The sequence below is a fragment of the Gossypium arboreum genome, chromosome 11 (genome assembly GCF_025698485.1).
Source record: "Gossypium arboreum isolate Shixiya-1 chromosome 11, ASM2569848v2, whole genome shotgun sequence".
Lineage (NCBI taxonomy): Eukaryota > Viridiplantae > Streptophyta > Magnoliopsida > Malvales > Malvaceae > Gossypium > Gossypium arboreum.
Window position 1 is genome coordinate 34709867 of NC_069080.1, and position 24378 is coordinate 34734244.

Consider the following 24378-nt stretch of genomic DNA (forward strand, 5'->3'; position numbering starts at 1 on the left):
TTGAACTAGAAGTGGAATGAGATATGGAATTAAAGATTATTGAATCTATTTTCATACAAAAGAAACAGAGCAAACAAAGGAATTTTTTATTTTGAGATATTTATATTTTTGTAAGACTGGTTCAGACTGATTTCGTGATCCCCTGTTCTGAATTGTAAAAAATCATTAAAAATTGTAAAAAAATATTTAAGGAATATAATTTATATGGTTGGAATCATTATTTAATTTATTTTCATAAGAAAGAAACAAAAACCTCATTTGAATTTGGTAGCAAAATATAATTAAATTTTAGTGAAGAGTGATTGAAGCTGTCAAACAGCAAAACATGGGATATTTTAAATAATAAACTGTACTTATTGGCTAGACAAAAAATTCTGAAAATTTTATTGGGGAAATATATTTGAGTCTAGTTTCTAAAAAAATTTACAGATCTTAATTTGGAGTTCTGTAGCTCCAGATATAAATGATTTAGTGACTGTGACTCAAGAAAACAGCTTAACCAGAACAAGTGTAAATGTACAAGTGGGATAGTTTTACTATGGAAAGCATGTTAGTAAATTGCTTATTATTTTCATGCGAGCTTACTAAGCGTAAAGCTTACCCCCCTCCTTTCCATTTCTTTTAGTGTTGTCAGGTTAACTCGGGGTTGGAGATCGTCGGAGGCAGCATCACACTATCAAGCCAACACCTTGACAGTATAAACTAGAATTATCAAGTGAGTGGCATGTATAGGGATCTAGTTTTATAACATGTGTTATTATAATTTGGCCAAATATATTTGTCTTTGGTGAGCTAATGATTCTGACTTATAAATCTAGCTATTCATGTTATGTCTGATATTGGTGATGTGCATATGCTTGTTTGCCACGCATGGTTGGTAATATGTTATGTGTTGTTGTAAGAATGTCATGCTTGTGTCTTGATTGTGAATATATAATTACTCAAATATGCCATGTCAATTGCTATGAAAATGTATAAGTGTATGTATGTAATTAAGGGTGACAATTGGCTTGGAAAATAGCCTTGAAATTGACCACACAGCCTAATCCACACGGGCATGTGACTCTTCGAAGTAAGAAAATTAGTTAAGTTGCCTAAAGATTTTCAAAGTTCTTGGTTTAGTCCCGAACCACCCCAATGTATGTTATAGGTTTTGAAGACCTATATAAGGGACGATATGCATGTGTTCGAGATGTTTTAATTTTTGGTGAAATTTTATGGCCCGATTTTGCATGTTGTGAATGTTTAAGTCCGATAACGCCTCGAACCCTGTCCCGACGTTGGATACGGGTGAGGGGTGTTACATAAATGAACTATATTGACTTGTGAATATGTTAAAGTGTTGGTATCGGTGGATGACAATTTGGGGTGAGAAATATGGCTTGGAAAAATAGACTATTCGTGTGTCCCTTGTAACTTTAAAATGTCAAAACAAAATTTTTAGAATTGATCACACGGCCTGGCACATGGCCATTATTTGTTTTGTAAATTCTGGTAATGCTCTGTAACCCTGCTCCAGTGACGGATTCAAGTTAGGGGTGTTACACCCTTACTCAAAGCAAACTGATTATAAAAATTATAAGCCTTTTATTCGAAATGCACTTTCAGTTTCACTTTCATTTCTTCAACAGAATTATCTTTTTTCTCAACAAGATGAACTATATTTTCATGATTTGTCTCCATAAATGGAAATTATAAATTAACAAAACCTGGGAAGAAATTTTTGATAAAATATCTAATTAAAACCATGATAATACAAGAAATCGTTAAAAATTTTAAAAAATCAATTAAAATCTGTTAAAAACACACAGCTCAAAAATCATATATATCTGGGTTTTTTTTCACTAAGCTAAATCATTATTATTCATGTTGGAAATCGACTTGATTAAGTAATGAACAAGTAAAAATAGCGGAAGAAATTGAGAAATTGAACACATAAATTTAACGAGAATAAAAAAACCAAGAAAAGATAATTTTACTATAATGGCAAAAGAACGAAGAGTACAAAAGATGGAGATAAACTAATCCCTGAAAACCCAAAAAACAGAGAACCCTCAAAACGTAAACACAAAATTCTCTAAATGTGTTATGAGTTCTAATCTCTAATGGGTGTATTTTCTAAGGTTGTAAAAGATCCTATTTATAGGCTAAATTCATAAGTCAAATAATAATAAAATAATCTAGACTAATCAGAGTTTGATTAAAACAAATAAACAGAGTTTAACTAAAAGATTATTTCTCAAATTTGACTGAAATAGGTTTCATACTTAACAACTTAAAATAACAATACTTTCAAAGATTTTAGATATAACTATATTTCTAACAAATCAAAATCAATTGGAAATATTTAACATCCCAAACAAACACAGTTCCACACCAAAGTAAAAAAAAATCTTCACTAAAACATGTACACAATCACTAACCAGAAAATCTCCATGATTTGCAATGGTGTAATGAATATTTAATTTAATCATGTGTCTAATATAAAATATTAAAAACAAAACAAAAAGTTCAATCTATAGCAGCATCTAGCAACTTTGAACCATTGTATCTCCATTTCAATTTTCATCATCATCATCATCATCATCATCATCATCATCATCATCATCGTATCTTCTTAAAGTAATTGTGAAAATAGAAACTGTCAAAATAAAACTAGCTTTAAAAAAACAATTGAATATAAGCAGCCAACAATTGCCAAGAAATCTTGCCGATAAGAAGTTTAGAAAAGTTAAAAAAAAATAAGTTCAAAAAAGTGCTGAGAAAAACAACAATTGAATAGCAACAGTCAGCAATTGCTAAGAAATCTTGTTAGAAAGAAGTTCAAAAAAAGAAGAATTTCGGAGCAGTGCCGAAAAAAATAGCAATTGAATAGCGGCAACCAAAAGTTGCCGAATAATCTTGCTAATAAGAAGTTTAGAGAAGTTCAAACAAAAAAAAGAAGTTCAGAACAATAACGAGAAAAACAACAATTGAATAGCAGCAGCCAACAATTGTAGAGAAATGCAAAGAAATTTTTAATTAGGGTTGAGTCGTGGCGAGAAATTTTTAAGTTAATGATTGTAATTTAAAGTTAAAAAATTAACAAAATGATCTATCAATGACATGGAAAAAGATGCTGACATGTCATTAAATAATTGAAAAAGGGATATAGATGACACGGCGTCACTATTTCACAATCCTTTCTCTTGTAGACTTAGGCAAAGCTTAAGGTCACACACATAGCTATCGTTAAAGTGATTTAAAGTCAATATAAATTTGGTAAAGGAAATAAAAGCTTGTAACTTTTTTGTACAAAATTAATGTGAAATTAGTATTTATGCCTAAAGGCACTTGCCTAACTTATATAACCTCCTCACAAAAAGTTTAATTTTGTACTTTCATTTCTAGCAATTTAATTCCTTTACTTTTAAGATTTCAAAATTAAGGCTGATTGAGTCCTAGCTCGTTTAGCATTGACATTATTGCCAGTACAAGAGGACGTGGGTTCGAGTGTGCTGAAGTGCATTATCCTCCTATTTAATGGTTGGGGAGGGGCTATAGATATTCTAGACATTGTATTAAAAAGTTCATATATGATAAGAACCTATAATGAGATTAATGTTAAAAAAAAAGATTTCAAAATTCAGGTCAATTTGTCAACATCATTTTTTTTTTTGCTAAATTGGTTGGTGTGACATTTTTTTAAAAAAATACTCACTTGATAGCAATGCAACTAAAATAGTGACGTTATAATGAACCTAAATGTAACAAAATAATTTTAACAGTGTTTGAATTAGACTTGAATTTTTAAATCTGAAAAGTAGAGGAATTGAATTCCTATGAATAAAAGTACAAGACTAAATTCCAAATTCACGACTAGGACAAGGACTTATGACATATTTTAATCTTTCTAAAATTAGCTGGTTAAAAAAAATGGAGTGAATTTTTTGAAATATTTGTACTAAGTTTAAATCTTAGAGCCATAACTATTCAGAGATCCCAACCCAAACATTATGAATATCAAACTATAAAACACATAATAAAACTTGTGGTTATACAAAAAAGTAGATGCCCATTGGAATTATTATATTTCTAAGGCTTAATATAACATTTAGTATCTAATTTTGGCATTTTCCTATGCTTTTTTTTGTCCAATTTGGTACCTAAATTTGAAAATTTTTCCTATTTTGGTAGCTAAGCTTTTTTGGTGTTCAATTTGGCACCTGAACTTGACACTTTCTTCTAATTTGGCCCCTAAGCTTTTTTTGTTCAATTTGGTAGCTAAATTTGTCAAATAGTATACAAATTATCCCGAAAACACTAACGATGTTAGTTTTTTAATAAGGGGACCGAAATAGCTAATGTATGAATAACATGTGATAGATGCCATGGAATGTAATGGCAGGAATGTTTGCTTTTATTTGAAGTTTCTTCTATTTCGGTAAACAATATGTTCAATTTTTCATAACAAATGGGTATTGAAGAAGAAAACAAGAATTTCAAAGACCAAAAATAATAATAATTTATTATGTTAAATTAAATAAATTAAACTAACAATAATGGAACATTTAACATGCAAAAAGAAATTTCATGTCATTTGTCACATGTCGTTCATACATTAATTACTTTTGCTACCTCTTAAAAAAACAACATTGTTAGTATAGTGGAGTGCATTTTATATATTTGACAAGTTTAGAAACTAAATTAGATAAAAAAAAATTGGGTATCAAATTAAAAATAGTATTAAGTTTAGGTACCAAGTTGAACTCAAAAAAACTTAAATACTAAATTAAAAAACTTACTATGTTTAAGTATCAAATTAAATAAAAAACTTAAGTACCAAATTAAAAGGAAAAAATCTGAAGTTCATATACCAAAAGTTATGTGAAGCATATTTCTAAAGAAAATTGGGTAACTTTCGATGCAATGTTGTTTTATATTTTTAAAACCTCATCAGTCTAAAAATTTTCTTATGGTAAAGTTCTCTTACCCAATGTGGATTTAAAATAGTTTTGATAAATATATAAATATTTGCAGTTGTAAGCCATCTTAATTTTATTAGTTTTGAAAACTTTGGAGTTCAATTCTAAGTGACGAAGGTGGTTGTTAGATATTTCTTATTCGTTCATCAGTTCAGGTCTAAAGGTTGTTTTGAAAAGTGAAAGAATTTGAGTAAAAATATAGGTTCGAAAAATAGGTTTGGACAAAAAATAAGACCTATTTTTTAAACAGGTCAAGCCTCCTATAAATTTTTTATGCCTAGGCTTGGCCCGACCTGAATTTGCCTAAAAAATTTTCACTGTTGTTTTGTTATTGTTTGTTGCTATTTTGATATTGTTTTGTTGTCATTTAGCTATTATATTACTACTATTTTGTTGTTATTATTTAGATATTATATAACTTTTATTTTATTATTAATTTTGCTACTATGTTAGAGGCATTTGCTTACTAAGTTGCAACTATCTTAATGCTATTTAAGCATAAAGATTATTTTTAATGCATTTTCAATTTGTTGAGAAATATTTGTTTTAATATTTTTTAGTGCATTTGGTGTATTATATTTTTTAAATTTATTTTTATATAAAAAAACAATCTGGGCAGGTCGAGCCGAGTCGGGCTCGAGCTTAGCTTTTTTATCTGGGCCAAGTTCAAGCCTAAAAAACTAACCTAAAATTTTACATTGGCCCGGCCCGACCAATGATCAAGGCTAGTTGCTCACTCCTTCAAATAGTTTAAAGCAAAAAGTAAAAAAAATACACCAAATAGGGCTGAAATAAGACAATAAATTAACAATTAAAATATGCAACAAGTCTTTGTACTCTAAGTAAATTTAGAATTTAGTCTGTGTATTCTTCATAAATTTGAAATTTAGTCCATGTACTTTTATTTTTAGGAATTTAATATCTCTACTTTTCAAATTTTAAAATTCAGGTCCAACTGTTAATATCTTGTTAAAATTATTTTGTTAAATTTCCATTCATTACAATGTATTTTTTAGTTCTATTAAGTGAGTATTTCTTTTATTTCAAAATGTCATTCCAACAAATTTAACAGTGTTAACAATTTGACTTGAATTTTGATGTCTGAAAAATAAGATTAAATTCTTAAAAATAAATGTACTGGAATTAGATTATGAATTTGTGAAGAATATAAAGAACTATGACATATTTTAACATATTTTAACATAAATTAACTTTTTACTACGTATTTTTGTACAGAAATAATTATAAATCCCATTGGTCCCTAAACCTCACGACTAGAGAATCATTTGCCTAACTTCTAAGTGATTTAGAAATTAGGCACCATTCAGAATTATTGTGTTTGTTGATGAAGAGTTGGATTAATTATTGACTTGTTGATAAAATTTTGTACCATTGTGATTTTAAAAAATATTATTTATATATATATATTATATATTTTTTATTTAGATGAAACTACATCTTTTATTATATATAGTCTATAATCTATATCTATAATATAATATATATATATATAAAAATAGCACAAATTTAAAAAAATCAATCTCACAAAAATACTTTTTATTTTTAATTATATTAATAAATTGATATTAGAAAAACAACTTATTAGTATTATTATGTGATAAAAAAGTGATATCAATTAAATATTACATAATATAATAATATATAATGTGAATTGATTAATGTGATCATATCTTTTAAAATACTGCTTAAAAAAACATTAATAAAATTATAAATCTATAAATCATGGAATATCATTGAATAAACTGAAAATAATAAAATTCAAGTTTTTAAATTAAATAAATATGGTAATAATTAATAGTGTTAAAATTATTTTTATATAATCAACAAGTAGTTGAGTGCAACGGTAAAACGTATTGCACTCATAAGGGGAGGATGCATGTCACACCTTAAACTTTAAAGGGTTAATTGAAGGAATTCACTAAGAAATGAATTAAGTTTGATGGTTAAGTAATTAATGTACTCTTTAGAGGTCTTAAATTCAAGCTACACCTTTTTCATTTCTTTTTGGTTTGCTTTATAAGTAGAAACTAAACAAGAAATAAACTTTAGGTCTAATGGTTCACACGCTTGTTCTCCTCTCTTGCATACTCGAGTTTGAGTCACCCAAATCTCCCACCATTTCTTTTTATTTTTTACAGCAAGGGTAAATTACCATGTAATGAAGTTGCAGAGAAATTTTTAATTAGGGTTGAGTTGTGGCGGTAAAATTTTAAGTTAATGACTATAATTTAAGGTTAAAAAATTAACAAAATGATATGTCAATGCAATGAAAAAAGATGTTGACATGTCATTAAATAATTGAAAAAGGGATACATATGACGTGCTGTTACTATTTCATACAATTATTTCTATTGTTGGCTTAGTCAAAGCTCAAGGTCACACAAATAGCTATCGTTAAAGTGATTTAAAAGCAATGTAAATTTGGTAAAGGAAATAAAAGCTCTAACCTTTTTGTACAAAATAAATGTGAAATTAGAATTTATGCCTAAAGGCCCTTGCCTAACTTATATAACCTACTCGCAAATTTGAAGTTTAATTTTCTACTTTTTATTTCTAGGAATTTAATTCCTTTACTTTTAATATTTCAAAATTCAGGCCAATTGAGTATTAGCTCGATTGGCATCGACATTATTGCCAGTGCAAGAGGACGTGGGTTCAAGTGCGCTGAAGCGCATTCCTCCTATTTAAAAATTGGGGAGGGGCTATAGATAGTTCTAGATATTGTATTAAAAAGACCAGATATAATAAGAACCTATAATGAGATTAATGTTCGAAAAAAAGATTTCAAAATTTAGGTCAATTTGTCAACATTGTTATTTTTATTTTTGTTAAATTGGTTGGTGTGACATTTTAAAATAAAAAAAAATACTCACTTGTTAACAATGTAAAATAGTGACGTTATAATGAACCTAAATTTAACAAAATAATTTTAACATTGTTAACAGTTGGACTTGAATTTTTAAATCTGAAAAATAGAGAGACTAATTCCAAATTCATGAAGAGTATAGGGATTAATGACATATTTAACCTTTCTAAAATTAGGTGGTTAAAAAAAGTGGAGTGAATTTTTTAAGCATTTGTATCGATTTTAAATCTTAGAGCCATAACTATTCAAAGGACATTACTTGAATATTATCCCAACCCAAACATGATGAATATCAAACTATAAAACGGATAATAGCACTTGCGGTTATACAAAAAAAGTAGCTCATTAGAATTATTATATTTCTGCTTAATTTAACATTTAGTACCTAATCTTGACATTTTTTTTCTAATTTGGTACCCAAGCTTTTTTTGTCCAATATGGTACCTAAATTTGACAATTTTCCTATTTTGGTAGCTAAGCTTTTTCTGTCCAATTTGGTACCTAAAATTGTCAAATATTATACAAATTATCCCAAAGACACTAACAATGTTAGTTTTTTTAATAAGGGGACCGAAATAGCTAATATATGAATAACATGTGAAGATGCCATGGAATTTAATGGTAGGAATGATTGCTTTTATTTGAAGTTTCCTCTATTTCGGAAAACAATATGTTCAATTTTTCATAGCAAATGGATATTGAGGAAGAAAAAAAATTTTCAAAAACCAAAAAAATATTCATCATGTTAAATTAAATAAATTAAACTAAAAGTAATGGAACATTTAACATATAAAAAGAAATTTCATGCCATTTGTCACATGTCGGTCATTTATTAATTATTTTTGCTACTTCATAAAAAATAACATTGTTAGTATATTGGAGTGTATTTGTATATATTTGACAAGTTTTGACACTAAATTAGATAATAAAAAATCTTGGGTATCAAATTAGGAAATAGTATCAAGTTTAGGTACCAAGTTGAACTAAAAAAAAAAGCTTAAGTACTAAATTAGGAAAAATTGCTAAGTTTAGGTATCAAATTAAATAAAAAAAACTTAAGTACCAAATTTGAAAAAAATCTGAAGTTCATATACCAAAGGTTATATGAAGCATATTTTTAAAGAAATAGACTTTACGTCTAGTGGTTAACACACATGTTCCCCGCTTGCATACCCAAGTTTGAGACACCCAAATCCCCCTCCATTTCTTTTTATTTTCAACAGCAAGGGTAAATTACCATGTCGTCCCCTAGGGTTCCCAAACCCTAGGTATTTAGTCCAATTATTCTTAATTAGACATGAATTTTGTCTCCTCTTCCACTTCAATTAAAATTTTTCTCCCTTTTTCCCTATTTTTTCTCATCTTTCTTTTCTTTCCTCTCATTTACATCATTTTTTTCATCCTTTGCTATTGAATATTTTCTTTCACGAATTGGATCAACCTCGTTCTCGATTTCTTAGCAGTTTCGACATAAAACATCCTTATTTTTTGACAATAATTGGTGAATACATCTCAATCCCGATGATTAATCTTGAACTTTTATAGAATTTATATCCAACTCTAATCTTGTGATTGATTAAACAATCATTTATGAATCTTGCCAAAATCTTCGTTAATCCTGTTAAATCTTGATACCCAATGTTAATTTGTGTGAATTTGTCATTGAATGACCTAATTTAGGTGAAACGAATCAAATTTGATCACAAGGAACGTTGATCGAACTCTCTGTGAAAGGTGTGTGTTCTTTTACAAGCAAATCGGGGCAAATTGTGTCTAGGAATAGAGCCACACGGTCTCCCACGTGGCCTCCTACATGACCATGTACCTTACAAACCCTAGGTTAGTTTGAATCCTACATGGCAATGAACCTTCCATATGGCTGTGTCCTTCCTATAGTTTAATTTTTGCATTTGCCACAGGGCGACAGTCTATTACACGGCAGTGTAACACTTCCACACGGCTTATAGCTTCTCACTCGGCCTAGCCACACAGCCGTGTGACCCATGTTTTACAGTTTTGCCTAAAATTTTATGAATTGTTCAATTTAGTCCCTATATAATCCCAAAACTATTTTTAGAAATTTTATTCACTCTATTGAGTCCTTGATTTTATGATCATGCTAGATTCTGTGATTTGATGATTGAACTGCTATTGTTTAATGATATGTGAATATTTCATGTCTACTGTCACTATCGTTCTAATGAACCGATATTGTTATTCTTACCCCTATATTGTTGGTTGCATGCCTACCATTATTGTTGAACCAAATACATGTTAAACGTGCCTATTGTTATTGTTGAACTGAATACATGATAAACATATCTACTGTTATTGTTAAACTGAATACATGTTAAGCATGTCTACTATTTCTATACTGAACAGTTACTGGCATGTCATACTGCATTGCATAGGGTGGGATGATTGAAAAGAGGAAGTACTAACAATTTAATAATCTACAAACACTAGTGGTTTATCCATACATTTAATGGCAACTTTTATCTGCAAATACGTTGTGCATTCACAACCTACTGGCAATGTATTAACCAACAAACACTAGTGGTTCATCCATAAACTAGAGTGTTTGAGTTAAAAGAGTTCTAAGGAACTCTTATTATGGAATGTAGCGATGGGCTAGGGCCTTCTTTATTAAACTGAATTTGCATTACTTTGACACTCATAAGCATGCTCGAATGAACTGTCAAAATTTTGCTATACTAGTATGACTGTTACTGTATTGAAAACTATTTTTATGTATGCTTGGTTTATTGTTCAGCACTGGTTTACTTGTGATAGAACTCACACTGAGCTTCATAGCTCACTCCTATTTTATTTCTATTTCTACAGATAACCCACTAGGTTAGGGTGCGGACAAGGCATCTAGAGGGACTTGGCTCAGATTTCTTTTTTTCCATAAAATATCTTAGACTTATTATTTGATATTTTTATTATTTAGAGACACTTTTGTTTTATTTTTGAACTGTGGCATGAGACTTAGGATTTGGGTTTTTATAGCTTTCATGACATTTAATTTGATTTTAGGATGTTGAAATATGAATTTTAATCTATGCATGAAATATGGTTTTTATTGAAACTCAGTTAGATATCACTTTTCCGCTACTAGATTATAATTAAAATTTTGAGTAATAAATAAATGAGAAATTAACTAAGTTTTTTTTAACAATAAAAAGTAGTCACCACTACATAGGACAATTAATCTAAATCAATTGTTGACAACTCGTAAGTTTTTCTAAAAATGGACTAAGTTTCTTCTAAAATAAACAAATGTTTTAACTTGTCTGTTTTAAAAATTACAATAGCTTACTAGGCCATCTAGGTAGCCAATGTAATCTTCTGAATTCGGGTCAAATGTCTAGGATGGGTTAGGGAAGCTACATTTGGTTGTATCAGAGCCTAGGATTTCTAAACTCGAACTATGGAAATTGAATGAGTCTACATGCATGCATTAAAAGGGGTATTTTGGGAAAAGTCATACCACAAGTTTTTGAAAAAAAATTTCTAAAGGAAATTAAATCCAAGAATCTGGTGCATGTCCTACTTTAGTTACTATTACTTTTGAAACTTTAGATAAACTGTAATCTTTAGATTGTAAACATTTAGAAAATAGCTAACGTTTGAACTTTTGTTTAAAAACTGTAGACATACTCTAGAATTCAAATTCACATAAAATCATAATGAACATTGAAGGTAGACGTGGTAGGGGTAGGCCGCATAGGGTTGTATCTGTAGAGCCGCCCACTATTCAAGGAGAAAACCCGACCCCTAAGAAGGAGTACGTTGACAATTCTACTGCCAATTGTGGTAGAGGCTATGAAAACAGATATGATGTAATGTTGTAGGTGATACTGAGGGTTTTGCAAAGGGTTGCTAGAGCCCAAACTGGTCTAGGGAGCTGTGGATCTATTGCAGAGAGGCTTCGATCGAATGGGGCAGAAACTTCAAAGGGGTTGCTGAAACAAATCCTACTATGGCTGAGTAGTAGATGGAGTCGACAGAGAGGATTTTGGAGGATCTAAACTATACTCCGGAGAAAAAATTAAAGGGTACTGTATCCTTGCTTAAGGAAGAGATCTATCGTTGGTTGCAGCCTGTTGTAAAGGGTACAAAAGCTAAACGTATAACCTAAGAATATTTCCATGAAGCCTTTCAAAAGAAGTATGTGGGCACTAGGTATGTGGAAGCCCTCAGACTCGAGTTTATCAAGTTACAGTAAAGGGATAAGACTGTGGCAGAATACGAGGCTGAATTTCTAAGGCTTAGCTGCTACGCTTTAGGAATTGCTACCAATGAGAAGGACAAGTGTGTGAGGTTCAAAAATGGGCTATGTTTTGATCTTAAAATACAGGTTGCTCTACATTAGGAACGGATGTTTGTGACCCAAGTGGAGAAAGCCAAAATTGTGGAGGAAATCAAACAGGTAGAGCGTGAACAACGGGAAAAGAATAAGGTTCTAGTTAAGAGAGATTATAGTTCCACTGGCTCAAATACCCATCCCATAAAATGAGCCAGAGAGGGCAAAACGCAGCAAGGGGTTATTGTGGCTAATGCTGGAGATGTGACCTCTAACTGTACATATTTTGGTAAGCACCATATGGGCGAGTGCTAAAAAAAGTTAGGTGCTTATCTGCAGTGTGGGTCAACAAAGCATATGGTAAAAGATTGTCCTTGTTGAGGTGAACAAGTGAAAATTTTGGCCCAAAATCAATGAGCGGGTCAGTTGCCTCCAAGGGGCAAAGGTCAAATAGGGTTGCAAATATTGTAGCAACTAGAGCAAACCGAATCGAGGTCAGACAACCTGCCCTTATTTATGCTGTTAGAGGTCGTGAGGATAGAGATGCGCTCAATTTCATCATAGGTATTTTTACCATCCATTCAGTTCCATATTTTGCCCTAATAAACATGGGATTCACCTATTCATATATTGCTTGTAATATGCTTGAAAAATTGGGTATTAGGGCAGAGGAAACTACTACTAATGTTACCGTAGTAAACCTCTTAAGACAATCAGTTATTGTAAATAAGATCTATAGGAGATGTCCATTGGAGGTTCAAGGGGTAGTGTTTCCAGTGGATCTTATGGAGTTACCATACACCCCCTAACATGGCCATGTTCCTTATTAACCCTAGGCTAGTTCGAATCTCACATGGCCAAGAACTCTCCACACGGCTGTGTCCCTCCTGTAGGTTAATTTTTGCAATTGTCACATGGTCATAGTATATTATATGGCTTGGCCGCACAGTCATCTGAACCCTATTTTATAGTTTTACCCAAAATTTTGTGAATTGTTCAGTGTAGTTCCTATATAATCCCCAAACTATTTTCAAAAACTTTATTCGCTCGATTGAGTCCTTGATTTTATGATCGTGCTAGATTCTATGATTTGGTTATTGAAGTGCTATTGTTTAATGTTATGTGAATATTTCATGTCTACAATCACTATCTTTCTTATGAACTGATATTGTTATTCTTGCCACTGTATTATTGGTTGCATGCCTACCATCACTATTGAACCGAATACATATTAAACATGCCTATTGTTACTGTTGAAATGAATACATGATAAGCATGTCTACTGTTACTGTTAAACCGAATACATGTTAAGCATGTTTACTATTTCTATACTAAACTGTTACTAGCATGTCATACTGCATTGCACAGGGTGGGATGATTGAAAAGAGGAAGTACTGACTGTTAACAAACTGTAAACACTGGTGGTTTATCCACAAATTTAGTGGCAACTTTTATTTTCAAATACGTTGTGCATTCACAACCTACTAGCAATGTATTAACCTACAAAAATTGGTAGTTCATCAACAAACTTATAGGCAGCTTTTATATGCAAATGTGTTGTGCATTCACAACCTACTGGCAATATATTAACCAACAAACACTAGTGGTTCATCTACAAACTAGAGTGTCCGGGTTAAAAGAGTCCTAGGGAACTATTATTGTGGAGTGTAGTGGTAAGGTAAGACCTTTTCTAGTAAATTGAAACTGCATTGCATTGACACTCATAAGTATGCTCGAATGAACTGTCAAAATTTTGCTATACTATGTGATTGTTATTGTACTGAAAATTGTTTTTATGTATGCTTGGTTTATTCTTCAGTACTGGTTTACTTGTGATAGAACTCACACTGAGCTTCATAACTCACTTCCATTTTATTTTCATTTCTACAGATAACCCACTAGGTTGGTGTAGTAGCCCAATTTTGGGGCTAGTCAGAACAGTGGTTTCGGGACCACGAATCTGACATAGAAAATTTTATTTTATTATATTTTTATGGCCTATAGTTTTATGGAACTATTCTGTGAAAATCTCAATAAAAAATTTTGATGTTTGGGCACTCAATTTAGTCAAAAGGACTAAATTGTAAAAAGTGAAAAAGTTGAGTCCTACTTGTTAAAGCAGTCCAATTACTATGATATTTTAAATTAGATGTCCTTATTTGGTAATTAGACCATTGGATAAGTTAGCAGACAAAAATGGACATGAATAGGTAAAATTTCAAAGTTATATATTAAGGGAATTTTGGTCATTTGGTAAATAAAAGAATAAAAAGGGAAAATAAAGTCAAAATTGGTGTCCATCTTCTTCACCTTGGCCGAATTTTACAAGCTCTCCATAGCTAGGGTTTTGGCCACTTTCAAGCTTGATTGTAAATACATCCTAGCCCCATTTTTAATGCTCTTTAAATTTTTAAAGTCCTCGTAACCCGATTTACCTATTTCTACCATTATTTTGAAGTAGGGTTCATGTTTAAAATTTTACCTATATGTGACATGTATGTATTTTGATGTTTGATGGAAGATATTGTATGTTTAAAGTGTGATAAACAACTTTTACTAAATGATTTTTAGTGAAAATGCATAAAAAGGACTTATTTGTAAAAGTTGTAACAATGGATAGTAGAAATGCGATTTGATGAAACATTTGGACTGTTATGAACATGATTTAGGTTCGTTTAAGCTTGGGTAACAAAGAAAATAGATACATTTCATTTTACGAGCCTAAGGACTAAAATGTAAATATGTCAAAGTTTAGGGGCAAAAATGTAATTTTTGCCATAAGTTGATTTTTGGACAGCATTGAGTAATGTGATAATTAAATAAGTTAAAATTTGCTACTATAGATCAAGAAAAATGAAGTTCAGACCTTGATCGGAGGAAAAACAAGGTTATTGATGATTAAGCCAATTTCCAACTATTTTGTATCGAGGTAAGTTTGTGTGTAAATAATGCAATGTTATATTATGTATTTAATGATTAATTTTGCATAAATTGTACAATTGTTTCTTTGGAAATATTCAACAAAGTTTCGATGATGAGAAAATCCCAATTGAACCTTAGGAATAGTTTAGGATACAAGTGACATGTCACTAGGAAACCATGTATTATGTGATCTGTGTGAATCCGGGTGCTGGTCATATACATCCTACCGGTGGCTGGGTAGTCTGACATGTGTTGCGGATATCTTATAGCTTGTGTGAGTAGCTCGTGTAGCTACGTCTTGACTGATAGCTTGTGTGAGTAGGCCCGTGATTAGCTCGTGTGCGAGCCCTATGTGTTATGAGATATGAGGTAGCATTGGCTACATATGTGGCACTTATATGCAAGACTTTCTAGGTATCCGATAGTATTCAAGTGTTCAAGGGGTAATCCGAAGAGTATGTCAAAGTTGGAAAAGTATGCAACTATGTTATAAGTTGGTACAGGTATGTATGTAAAACTCATGAGTATAGATTTAGTATGGGATGAACTCTTGGTAGGAATGCTAATGAGTAAGTTAAGCCTAAGGTACATGATGATAATTATGTTATCTTATGTTGAGTAGTTATATGATTAATGTATGATTTATGTTGCTTATCATTTGCATACAAACTTACTAAGGCTCTAAAAGCTTACTCCCCTTTTTCTTTCCATTCCTTATAGTGTCGCCTAGCTAGCTCGAGAATTGAGGAACATCGGAGCTCGATTCATATTATCAAAATATTGTTTTGGGTATACTTGGTTTCAATATTTTGAGCATGGCATATATAGGGACTTGGTCATTTTGTTATGTGTCATATTCGATTTGGCCAAATGTGTTGGATTATAATGGTTGATAATTCATTTTGTAAATGGCCATTGAAATCGGCTAATATTGGCTTAAGTATATATATACATATGATGATGTCTTTTGTGGATATGGATTTTGCATGGTTTGAGATGTTCATGTATGGTAGATGTTAGTATGTGCAAATGATGTGTTGATATCTTGTTTGTGGTTGGTTTGGTTGTATGTGTATACTTGGATTGGTGTTGCTTGTTGTTGTATAGGTTGGTGCAAGAAAGGGTGACAAAATGGCTTGGTAAATAGCCTTATTTTTGTCTACAAGGGCAAAGACACAGCCGTGTATCTCAGCCGTGTGAAGGACACGGCCTAGGGACATGGGCGTGTGTCCAGGGCGTGTGAAGTCTACACCTATTTTATGAAAAATTTTGAAAATTTAATTCGCCACACGGCCTAGCACATAGGCATGTGACTTGGCTGTGTGACTTCAATTTGTTGATAACATCATAAACAGAGAGTTACATGGGTTAAGGACATAGGCGTGTATGACCACACGGCCTACCTACACGGGCGGGGTCACCTATTTTGATGAAAAATTTTCTAAGTTTTGGGACGTTTTCTAAAGTTCTCGGTTTAGTCCCGAACCGCTCCTAATGCATGTTTTGAGCCTCGTAGGCTCGTTTAAGGGACGATATGAATGTTTTTGAAAAGTTTTAAATTTGAGTGGAAATTCATGCCTTGATTTTGAATGTTTGTTTGAGTTTTAGTCCGGTAATACCTCGTACCTTGTTCCAGGGTCGAATACGAGAAAGGGTGTTACAGTTAGGATGCATACACGGCATCCGAAGGGACTTGGCTTAGATTTCTTTTTTTTCCATAAAATATTTTAGACTTATTATTTGATATTTTTTATTATTCAGATATTGTATTGTTTTATTTTTGAATTGTGGCATGAGACTTAGGATTTGGGTTTTTATAGCTTGCATGACATTTTATTTGATTTTAGGATGTTGAAATATGAATTTTAATCTATGCATGAAATATGGTTTTTATCGAAACTAAGTTAGATATCACTTTTCCGCTACTAGATTATAATTAAAATTTTGAGTAATAAATAATTGAGAAAGTAACTAGGTTTTTTTTTTAAAAAAGAAAAGCAGTTGGTGTTAAATAGAAGAGTTAATCTAAATCGGTTTTTGATAAACTCGTGGGTTTTTCTGAAAATAGACTAAGGTTTCTTCTAAAATAAACAAATATTTTAATATGTCTGTTTTAAAAACTCTGATAGCTTACTAGGTTATTTCAGTAGCCAATTTAATCTTCTGAATTCAGGCCTAATGTCTAGGCCGGGTTGGGGAGGTTACAATACAGAATTGAACATTGGAGGCAACATTGTTGGGAGGGACAATCACGAACCTCGAACATGGATCATAAAATGAAGATAAATAACACCAAAAAATACTTCTTATAATTAATAAAAGTTAAATGTTTGAGATTAACATTATATATAAAAATATAATATTAATATATTGGTAATTAATCTATGATGTATAAATTTATTTATTTGTTAATAATGTTCTAATTATCAATGCAGTAGTTATTACACTTAATTAGACCTCGTATCTATATTAAATTATTTTTATTATTTTAGATTAATTATCACTTAATTAGTGTTACAATTATATACTAATTAAAACTAATTTTAACTCATATTCTAATGACAAATCATTTTATCTAATTACTTAACATTTTATTATGAGTTATTTTTTACTTTTTTACTTTTAAAATATTATTTTATTCTCTGAATTATTTTTTAAAGTTATTAAACTTTTATTATAAATTAAATAAATTCTCATTTAATTAACAAATATATATTTTTGAAAATTATAAAATACATTATGTAATAAATTTTAAAACTAAACACGTATCATTTACAATGCATATGACATGAAACTAGTATTAAGAAAAGTTATGGATCTAAAAGTTTTCTAATGATACAGCCTTCCTATTTGATCAGGATCTATAGCGTTTTTATAATGCAATCCATGCATACAAGATGTAGGAGTAATTAAATACACAGGATTACAAACATAACCCTAATTTTGAAATTGTAAGTATCATTAAATATTGTATATAATAGTAAAGTATATTATATTTTTTATTAGAGAATGCAATTTCGAATTTAGAGGTAATATTGTTGAGAGGGATAACCATGAATTTTGAACTTAAACCATAAAACGAACATGAAAGATACATTCATTTAAGCCAAGTGAGAATTAGAATTGTCGATGGCCCTATTTGGCAATTGGTTGATAGTCAATTGTTGATTGTAGTAGCCGGTTTAACCAACTGATTCTATTTACTGTTTATTTAAAGTGTTTGGTAAAACTTAGTTGATAATTGGAAGCTGATATCTGTAAAATAACAAATAAGGGCATGACACATTTTATTGTTAAGTTTTATTTGTTTATTATACTTTAGTATTTATTTGGTGAAATTATTGAAATAAAACACTATTACTACGAATTAAAATATCCATTATTGAAATTAATTAGTGAATACTTTTGAAAATTTAAATAAACAAATTTCAAGTTCCTTATTTGCGATTATTAATTTTATGGAAATTGATGAATATTAATAGTGTATCAATATAATTGTAAACTATATTCTTAGTGATAATTATATTATGTTCTTAGTATGTAAATTAGTGATAATTATATCACACTCTAAATAAATTTGTCAAGTAGTATATTTCAGTTAATATAAAGTTACATAAGAAATCATTTTACATAAGTAAACTGAAAATCAATTAAGAGTACATAAATATTCAAAAAATAGAAACATGTGACAAAGGGAGTAAATTTTCAACAAGTATGATCAGCTACGAAAAAAGTTGCCAATCATTGTATTCTTTATTTTGAAGGTTTTAGCCCAACAAGATCTTATAAACCTCCAATCACCAAACATTACAATTAGAGGGTTTGACTACTAAATCCTCTATTTGTGCCTAAATTAGCTAAAACAAAGCTCAAAACTCTATTTTCCAAACACCCCCTATATTTTTAATATAATCAAGTCTCCCTATAATAGCCCTATTTGTCTGAATAAATATTCTTAAGTAAAATCATAACTAGAACGGTGGATACTTTTAATATAATAAACTTTATTTATAACAACCCTATTGATTTGTCAAAAGTTTGGATGATATAGATAGGTGACTGTTATATATTCATAACGGCATTTGAGACACTTATAACATCATTTGAAATTCAAAGTAAATTTAATTTTTTTAATTTCAAATTAAAAACTATAACATAATAAATATAATAATTAGTGAGATTTAAATTGAATCTTTAATAAAATTTATTAATGTGATTGCATTTATTAAAATTTATTTTATATAATAAAATATTATTAATATTATTTATAAAATTGAAACATTTTATTGAAATAATAACTTAATTACAATTTATTATTTTATTTCATATAGGAATAGAAATAATTTTAATAAAATTTGAGATAGAAGAATGTTATAGAAAATTAATTTAATAAAACTAATGATCTTCAAATGAAATGTTGTAGTAGTGTTAAATATGACTCCTATTTTTAGTCAAATTTGAGAAATAATCTTTCAGTTAAACTCTGTTTATTTGTTTCAATAAAACACTGATTATTTTAGATTATTTTATTATTATTTGACCTATGAATTTAGCCTATAAATAGGCTCTTTTACAACCTTAGAAAATACACCCATTAGAGAATAGAACTCATAACACATTTAGAGAATTTTGTGTTTACGTTTGAGAGTTCTTTATTTTCGGGTTTTCAGGGTTTAGCTTTTATCTCAATATTTTGTACTCTTCGTTCTTTTTCCATTATATTAAAATTATATTTGCCCGTGGTTTTTTATCCTCTTTGGAGGGTTTTTCCACGTTAAATTTGTGTGTTCAATTTCTCAATTTATTCCGCTATTTTTTCTTGTTCGTTACTTAATCGGGTCGATCCTAACAAGTGGTATCAGAGCTAGTTCAATTTTCATAGATCAGCTCATTCAAAGATGGCAACAACAAGGTTTGAAATTGAAAATTCGATGGTGAGACAAATTTCAATCTGTGGCAAGTTCGGATGATGGCAATTCTTTTCAATCAGGTTTGGAAAAGGTTGTTACCTGGAAAAAGCCTGAGAATCTAAATAAAACAGAATGGGAAGAGCTTGATGAAAAGGCTTTGTCTGCAATCCAATTGTGCCTCGCGAATATGGTATTGCAAGAGGTATTGATGGAGAAGACCTCATCTGCTTTGTGGAAAATGTTAGAAACTCTTTATGCGACTAAGTCTCTAGCTAACCGTTTAGTGTTGAAACAACGTCTATTTATGTTCGCATGAACGAATGTGAGCTTCTTAGAGATCACATCAGTCAATTCATTATTTTTTTAAATGATTTAAAGAACGTTGAGGTTTATATTGATGATGAAGATCAAGCTATGCTATTATTGTGCTATTTACCTCCTTCATACAAGTCTTTCAGGGAGACCTTGATTTATGATAGGGACAAACTCTCATTTGAAGATGTGAAGGGTCATTTGTTGAGTAGAGACAAACTCGACAATGAGCTTCATTTGGATAGCAAGACAGATAGGCAAGCTTCCGTTTTGGTAGCATCAAAGAAACTAGACAAAAGGTGTCGCTATTATAAAAAGTTAGGTCACGTCAAAGCAAATTGTTATAAACAGCGAAATAAAAGAATTGCTGAGAGTAACGAGGAAGATGTAGCTGGTGTTAATTTGGCCAATGAAACTGGTGATAATTTCTTGCTAGTGTCAACAAGCGATAACTCCAAGCTCATGTCCGAGTGGGTCCTAAATTCAGGATGTTCTTTCCACATGTATCCCAATATAGAATGGTTCTCCACATACAGTTCGGTTGAAGATGGAGTTGTGCGCATGGAAAATGATTCATCTAGTAAGGTAATTGGTATTGGTACTGTTAAAATTAATATGCACGATGGGATGATTAGGACACTCTCAGATATCAGGTATGTAACTGATTTATGAAAGAATCTCATCTCCTTGAGTATTTTAGACTTGAAAGGATGCAGAATTAACATCAAGTCGAACGGCATTAAAGTATCTTGTGTAGCTCTCGTTTTGTTAAAAGGTAAAAGAATCGACAGTCTTTATATTCTAGAAGGTTATACAATTGCCGGTGAAATAGGATGTCTCATCCGTTACAGAGTCGAAGTCAACTCATTTGGAGTGAAGGCAACTTGGTCATAGGAGGGAAAAATGTATGATCGTTTCGTTGAAGAGAGGTTCTCTTTTGGATGCAGGTTTTGAAAAGTTAAGACACTGTGTTTGTGAAAATCAGACCCGAGTTAGTTTTGATTTGGCAGTGTACAAGTCGAAGGTTAGAAGCCTTCCAGTTTCTAAGCACAAATTCGACTCAGTTAATTCCCTGCATAGTTCAAGATAGGCTCGTGGCGGGCTTTGGCAAAGATGGCTTTGTGGAAATATGAGTCAATGTGGAGATTTGTTAAATATGACTCATATTTTCAATCAAATTTGAGAAATAATCTTTCAGTTAAATTCTATTTATTTATTTCAATCAAACACTTATTAGTTTAGATTATTTTATTATTATTTGACCTATGAATTATCCTATAAATAGGCTCTTTTACAACCTTAGAAAATACGTCCATTAGAGATAAGAACTCATAACACATTTAGAAAATTTTGTATTTATGTTTTGAGGGTTCTTTGTTTTAGGGTTTTTAGGCTTTAGTCTTTATCTCCATCTTTTGTACTCTTCGTTCTTTTGCCATTATAGTAAAATTATCTTTGTTCGTGGTTTTTTATCCTCTTTGGAGGGGTTTTTCCACGTTAAATTTGTGTGTTCAATTTTTCAATTTATTCCGCTATTTTTTCTTGTTCGTTGCTCAATCGAGTCGATCCTAACAAGTAGAGAATAAAAATAAAATATAAAAAATTGATTTTACAGCAATCATTATTGTTATAATGAATTGTTATTATATACAGTAACTATTATAAAGAGTTTGAGAATTTTAAACCCATCTAATACCTATACCATAGTAACATCCGTTCAACCTAACTATCCTAGGTGGTTGCTCACCCCTATTAAAATGATTTGAAGCAGAAAAGCCAAAAGCACACCAAAAATAAGGTGGAAGCAATCAATACAAGAAATTTTCAAGCTAGAAAAAAAGGGTAAAAGAGATGGAACGTCGTCAATTCTTTTACTCAATTTGATTTGAAAGAGGGTCTCTCTGGATGTTTGAACTCCGAGGCTCCAAACAACTATTCTGCTTCTTGTGTTTTTGCTAAGTTCATTCTATATGCTTGCTTGCTTACTTTCACTCTCTTGTTCTCACAGCTACGTCTTGCTTCATTTAAAACAGTTTTGATTTTCATATGAAATTGAAATTTGAAGCAGTCTTAATTCTACAAATGGTCAATTCATTTGTTACCAAAACTAGAAATATTTTTCCTAGCAGTTGATTTTCCTTTGACAAGACTGATAGATTAAAATTTTCATTATAATGGAAATTAACACCTATGATTTGTACTTGGCAGGTTGCTAATCTATTGAAGGAATACTGAGGTTTGAGCGAATTCTTCTTATAGGAGGAAACATGGCCGACGTGCGAGTCATATCCAATAGTACAGTCAAGACAGCAAATCACAGGGCATCAGGTGGGAGGATAGAGCTAAATCCATGGGATCTTCGGGCCCTTCCATTAGGATATACCCAGATGGGACTTCTTTTTTCCAAGCCTAAAGAGCCTATGCGAGAGAACGAAACTGGAAACACCCTAATCCACCACTTGAAAACCTCTCTCTCGCACACCCTAGACCATTTTCCACTACTGGCTGGTCGCCTAGCAACAACCCAACACGAAGATGACACCGTTTCCTTTTTTGTCGACTGCAACAATAGTGGTGCTTTGTTTGGACATGCAGCAGCCGATGGAGTAACCATTTCTGACGTCATTAAACCCGCGTACGTTCCGCCTATTGTTCACTCCTTTTTTGCACTGAATGGGCTCCGAGGCTATGAGGGTATAGCAAACCCATTACTTGGAATACAAATAACCGATCTTGCAGATGGTATATTTATTGGTTGCACCATTAATCATGTTGTGGCGGATGGCACATCATTGTGGCATTTCTTTAACACATGGTCGGAAATTTCTAAGGGTTCGATTCAGTTATCCAAGCCCCCTGTTTTTCAACGTTGGTTTCCTGATGGTATGGATATCCCCATTCGTATTCCTCAATCCTGTGTCAATTTCAAACAAAGCAATGAAGACTTCATTCCACCACCTGTACAAGACAGGGTTTTCCATTTCTCAAAGGAAACCGTTGCAAAACTAAAAGCAAAAGCTAACGCTCAGACTGGCACCGACAAAATTTCCTCCCTTCAAGCTCTGTTGTCTCATATTTGGAGATGTGTTATCCGCAACAGAAGAGTTGACCCTAATCAAGAGACCAGTTACCGCCTTGTAGTTGGTGGTAGACAAAGATTGCAGGAGCTGCCTGATAACTTTTTTGGGAATTCACTGATGCCTGTGATTGTAACTATGAAAGCAAAGGAGCTCATGGAACAAGGAATTGGCAACCCGGCGTGGCAAATGAATAGGAAGATTGCTGCAATGACTGAAGAAACTTTCAAAAATACTTTAGAGTCTTGGCCAGCAAGCCCTAGTTTTACAATTTTGAACAATAGAAACACTTTGTTCACAGCTGGTTCTCCTCGATTCATTATGTATGGAAATGATTTTGGATGGGGAAAGCCAATCGCAATAAGAGGTGGGTCATCAAGCAAGTTTGATGGGATGCTTAGATTACTTAGCGGAGCAAAGGAAGGTAGTATTGACCTTGAAGCATGCCTTTCTCCACAAACATTGGAGGCTATGGCAAATGATCAAGAATTCATGGATACCATAACCGTTTAATAATGTCAGTCCAAACTCCAAAACTACAAATTAGTTCCACCATTGAATAAGGGTGTGTTGTAAGTGAAATTACAATGTTTAAAATAAAAAGTTATGAACGCTAATTTTAAACAAAAATCTTCTCATAGAATTTGGTATCATTAGCTTGCTGTCATTGCTTTGTAAAACCGACTGTTTGGTAACTAAGAAACCAAGGGAAAAAATGAGAGATTTGAGTAAAGATGATTATTTTATTTCTCTTCTTATTCTGGAACCATTCAAAGCTTACAATTGACTAACTGATGACTTTGACTAACGACTAGCCTAACAACCCTGTAACAACCGTACCAGATTTTTCTTCAAACCAACCCTAGTGGCTTACTGACTTATGGCTGATCTCTAACATTCCCCTGGTTTTATTCATCTCGTTCAAACTTCTGCACACCAGTGTATGCAACTACTTCAAGCTTACTCAGCTTGTCAAAATTAGCTGGTATCATATGTT

The 24378-nt window shown here is 31.4% G+C and overlaps 1 protein-coding gene across 2 annotated transcripts; it reads left to right on the top strand.

Annotated features, from left to right (window-relative positions):
• The first annotated feature begins 22009 nt into the window (after window positions 1-22009).
• Window positions 22010-24011, top strand: LOC108469230 (uncharacterized acetyltransferase At3g50280-like). 2 transcript variants are annotated; one of them, XM_017770126.2, is made up of 2 exons: window positions 22010-22146; window positions 22513-24011. In XM_017770126.2, the coding sequence occupies exon 2, from the start codon at window positions 22572-22574 to the stop codon at window positions 23892-23894; it is 1323 nt and encodes a 440-aa protein (XP_017625615.1). In that variant the 5' UTR covers window positions 22010-22146; window positions 22513-22571; the 3' UTR covers window positions 23895-24011. The 2 variants fall into 2 exon arrangements, with proteins under 2 accessions (XP_017625615.1, XP_052878019.1); XM_053022059.1 differs by lacking the exon at window positions 22010-22146 and adding an exon at window positions 22153-22311.
• Window positions 24012-24378: the final 367 nt, after the last annotated feature.

What these genes read in the sequence shown, in the direction of transcription:
- LOC108469230 (XM_017770126.2), top strand. Translation starts at nt 22,572, where the DNA reads ATGGCCGACGTGCGAGTCATATCCAATAGTACAGTCAAGACAGCAAAT.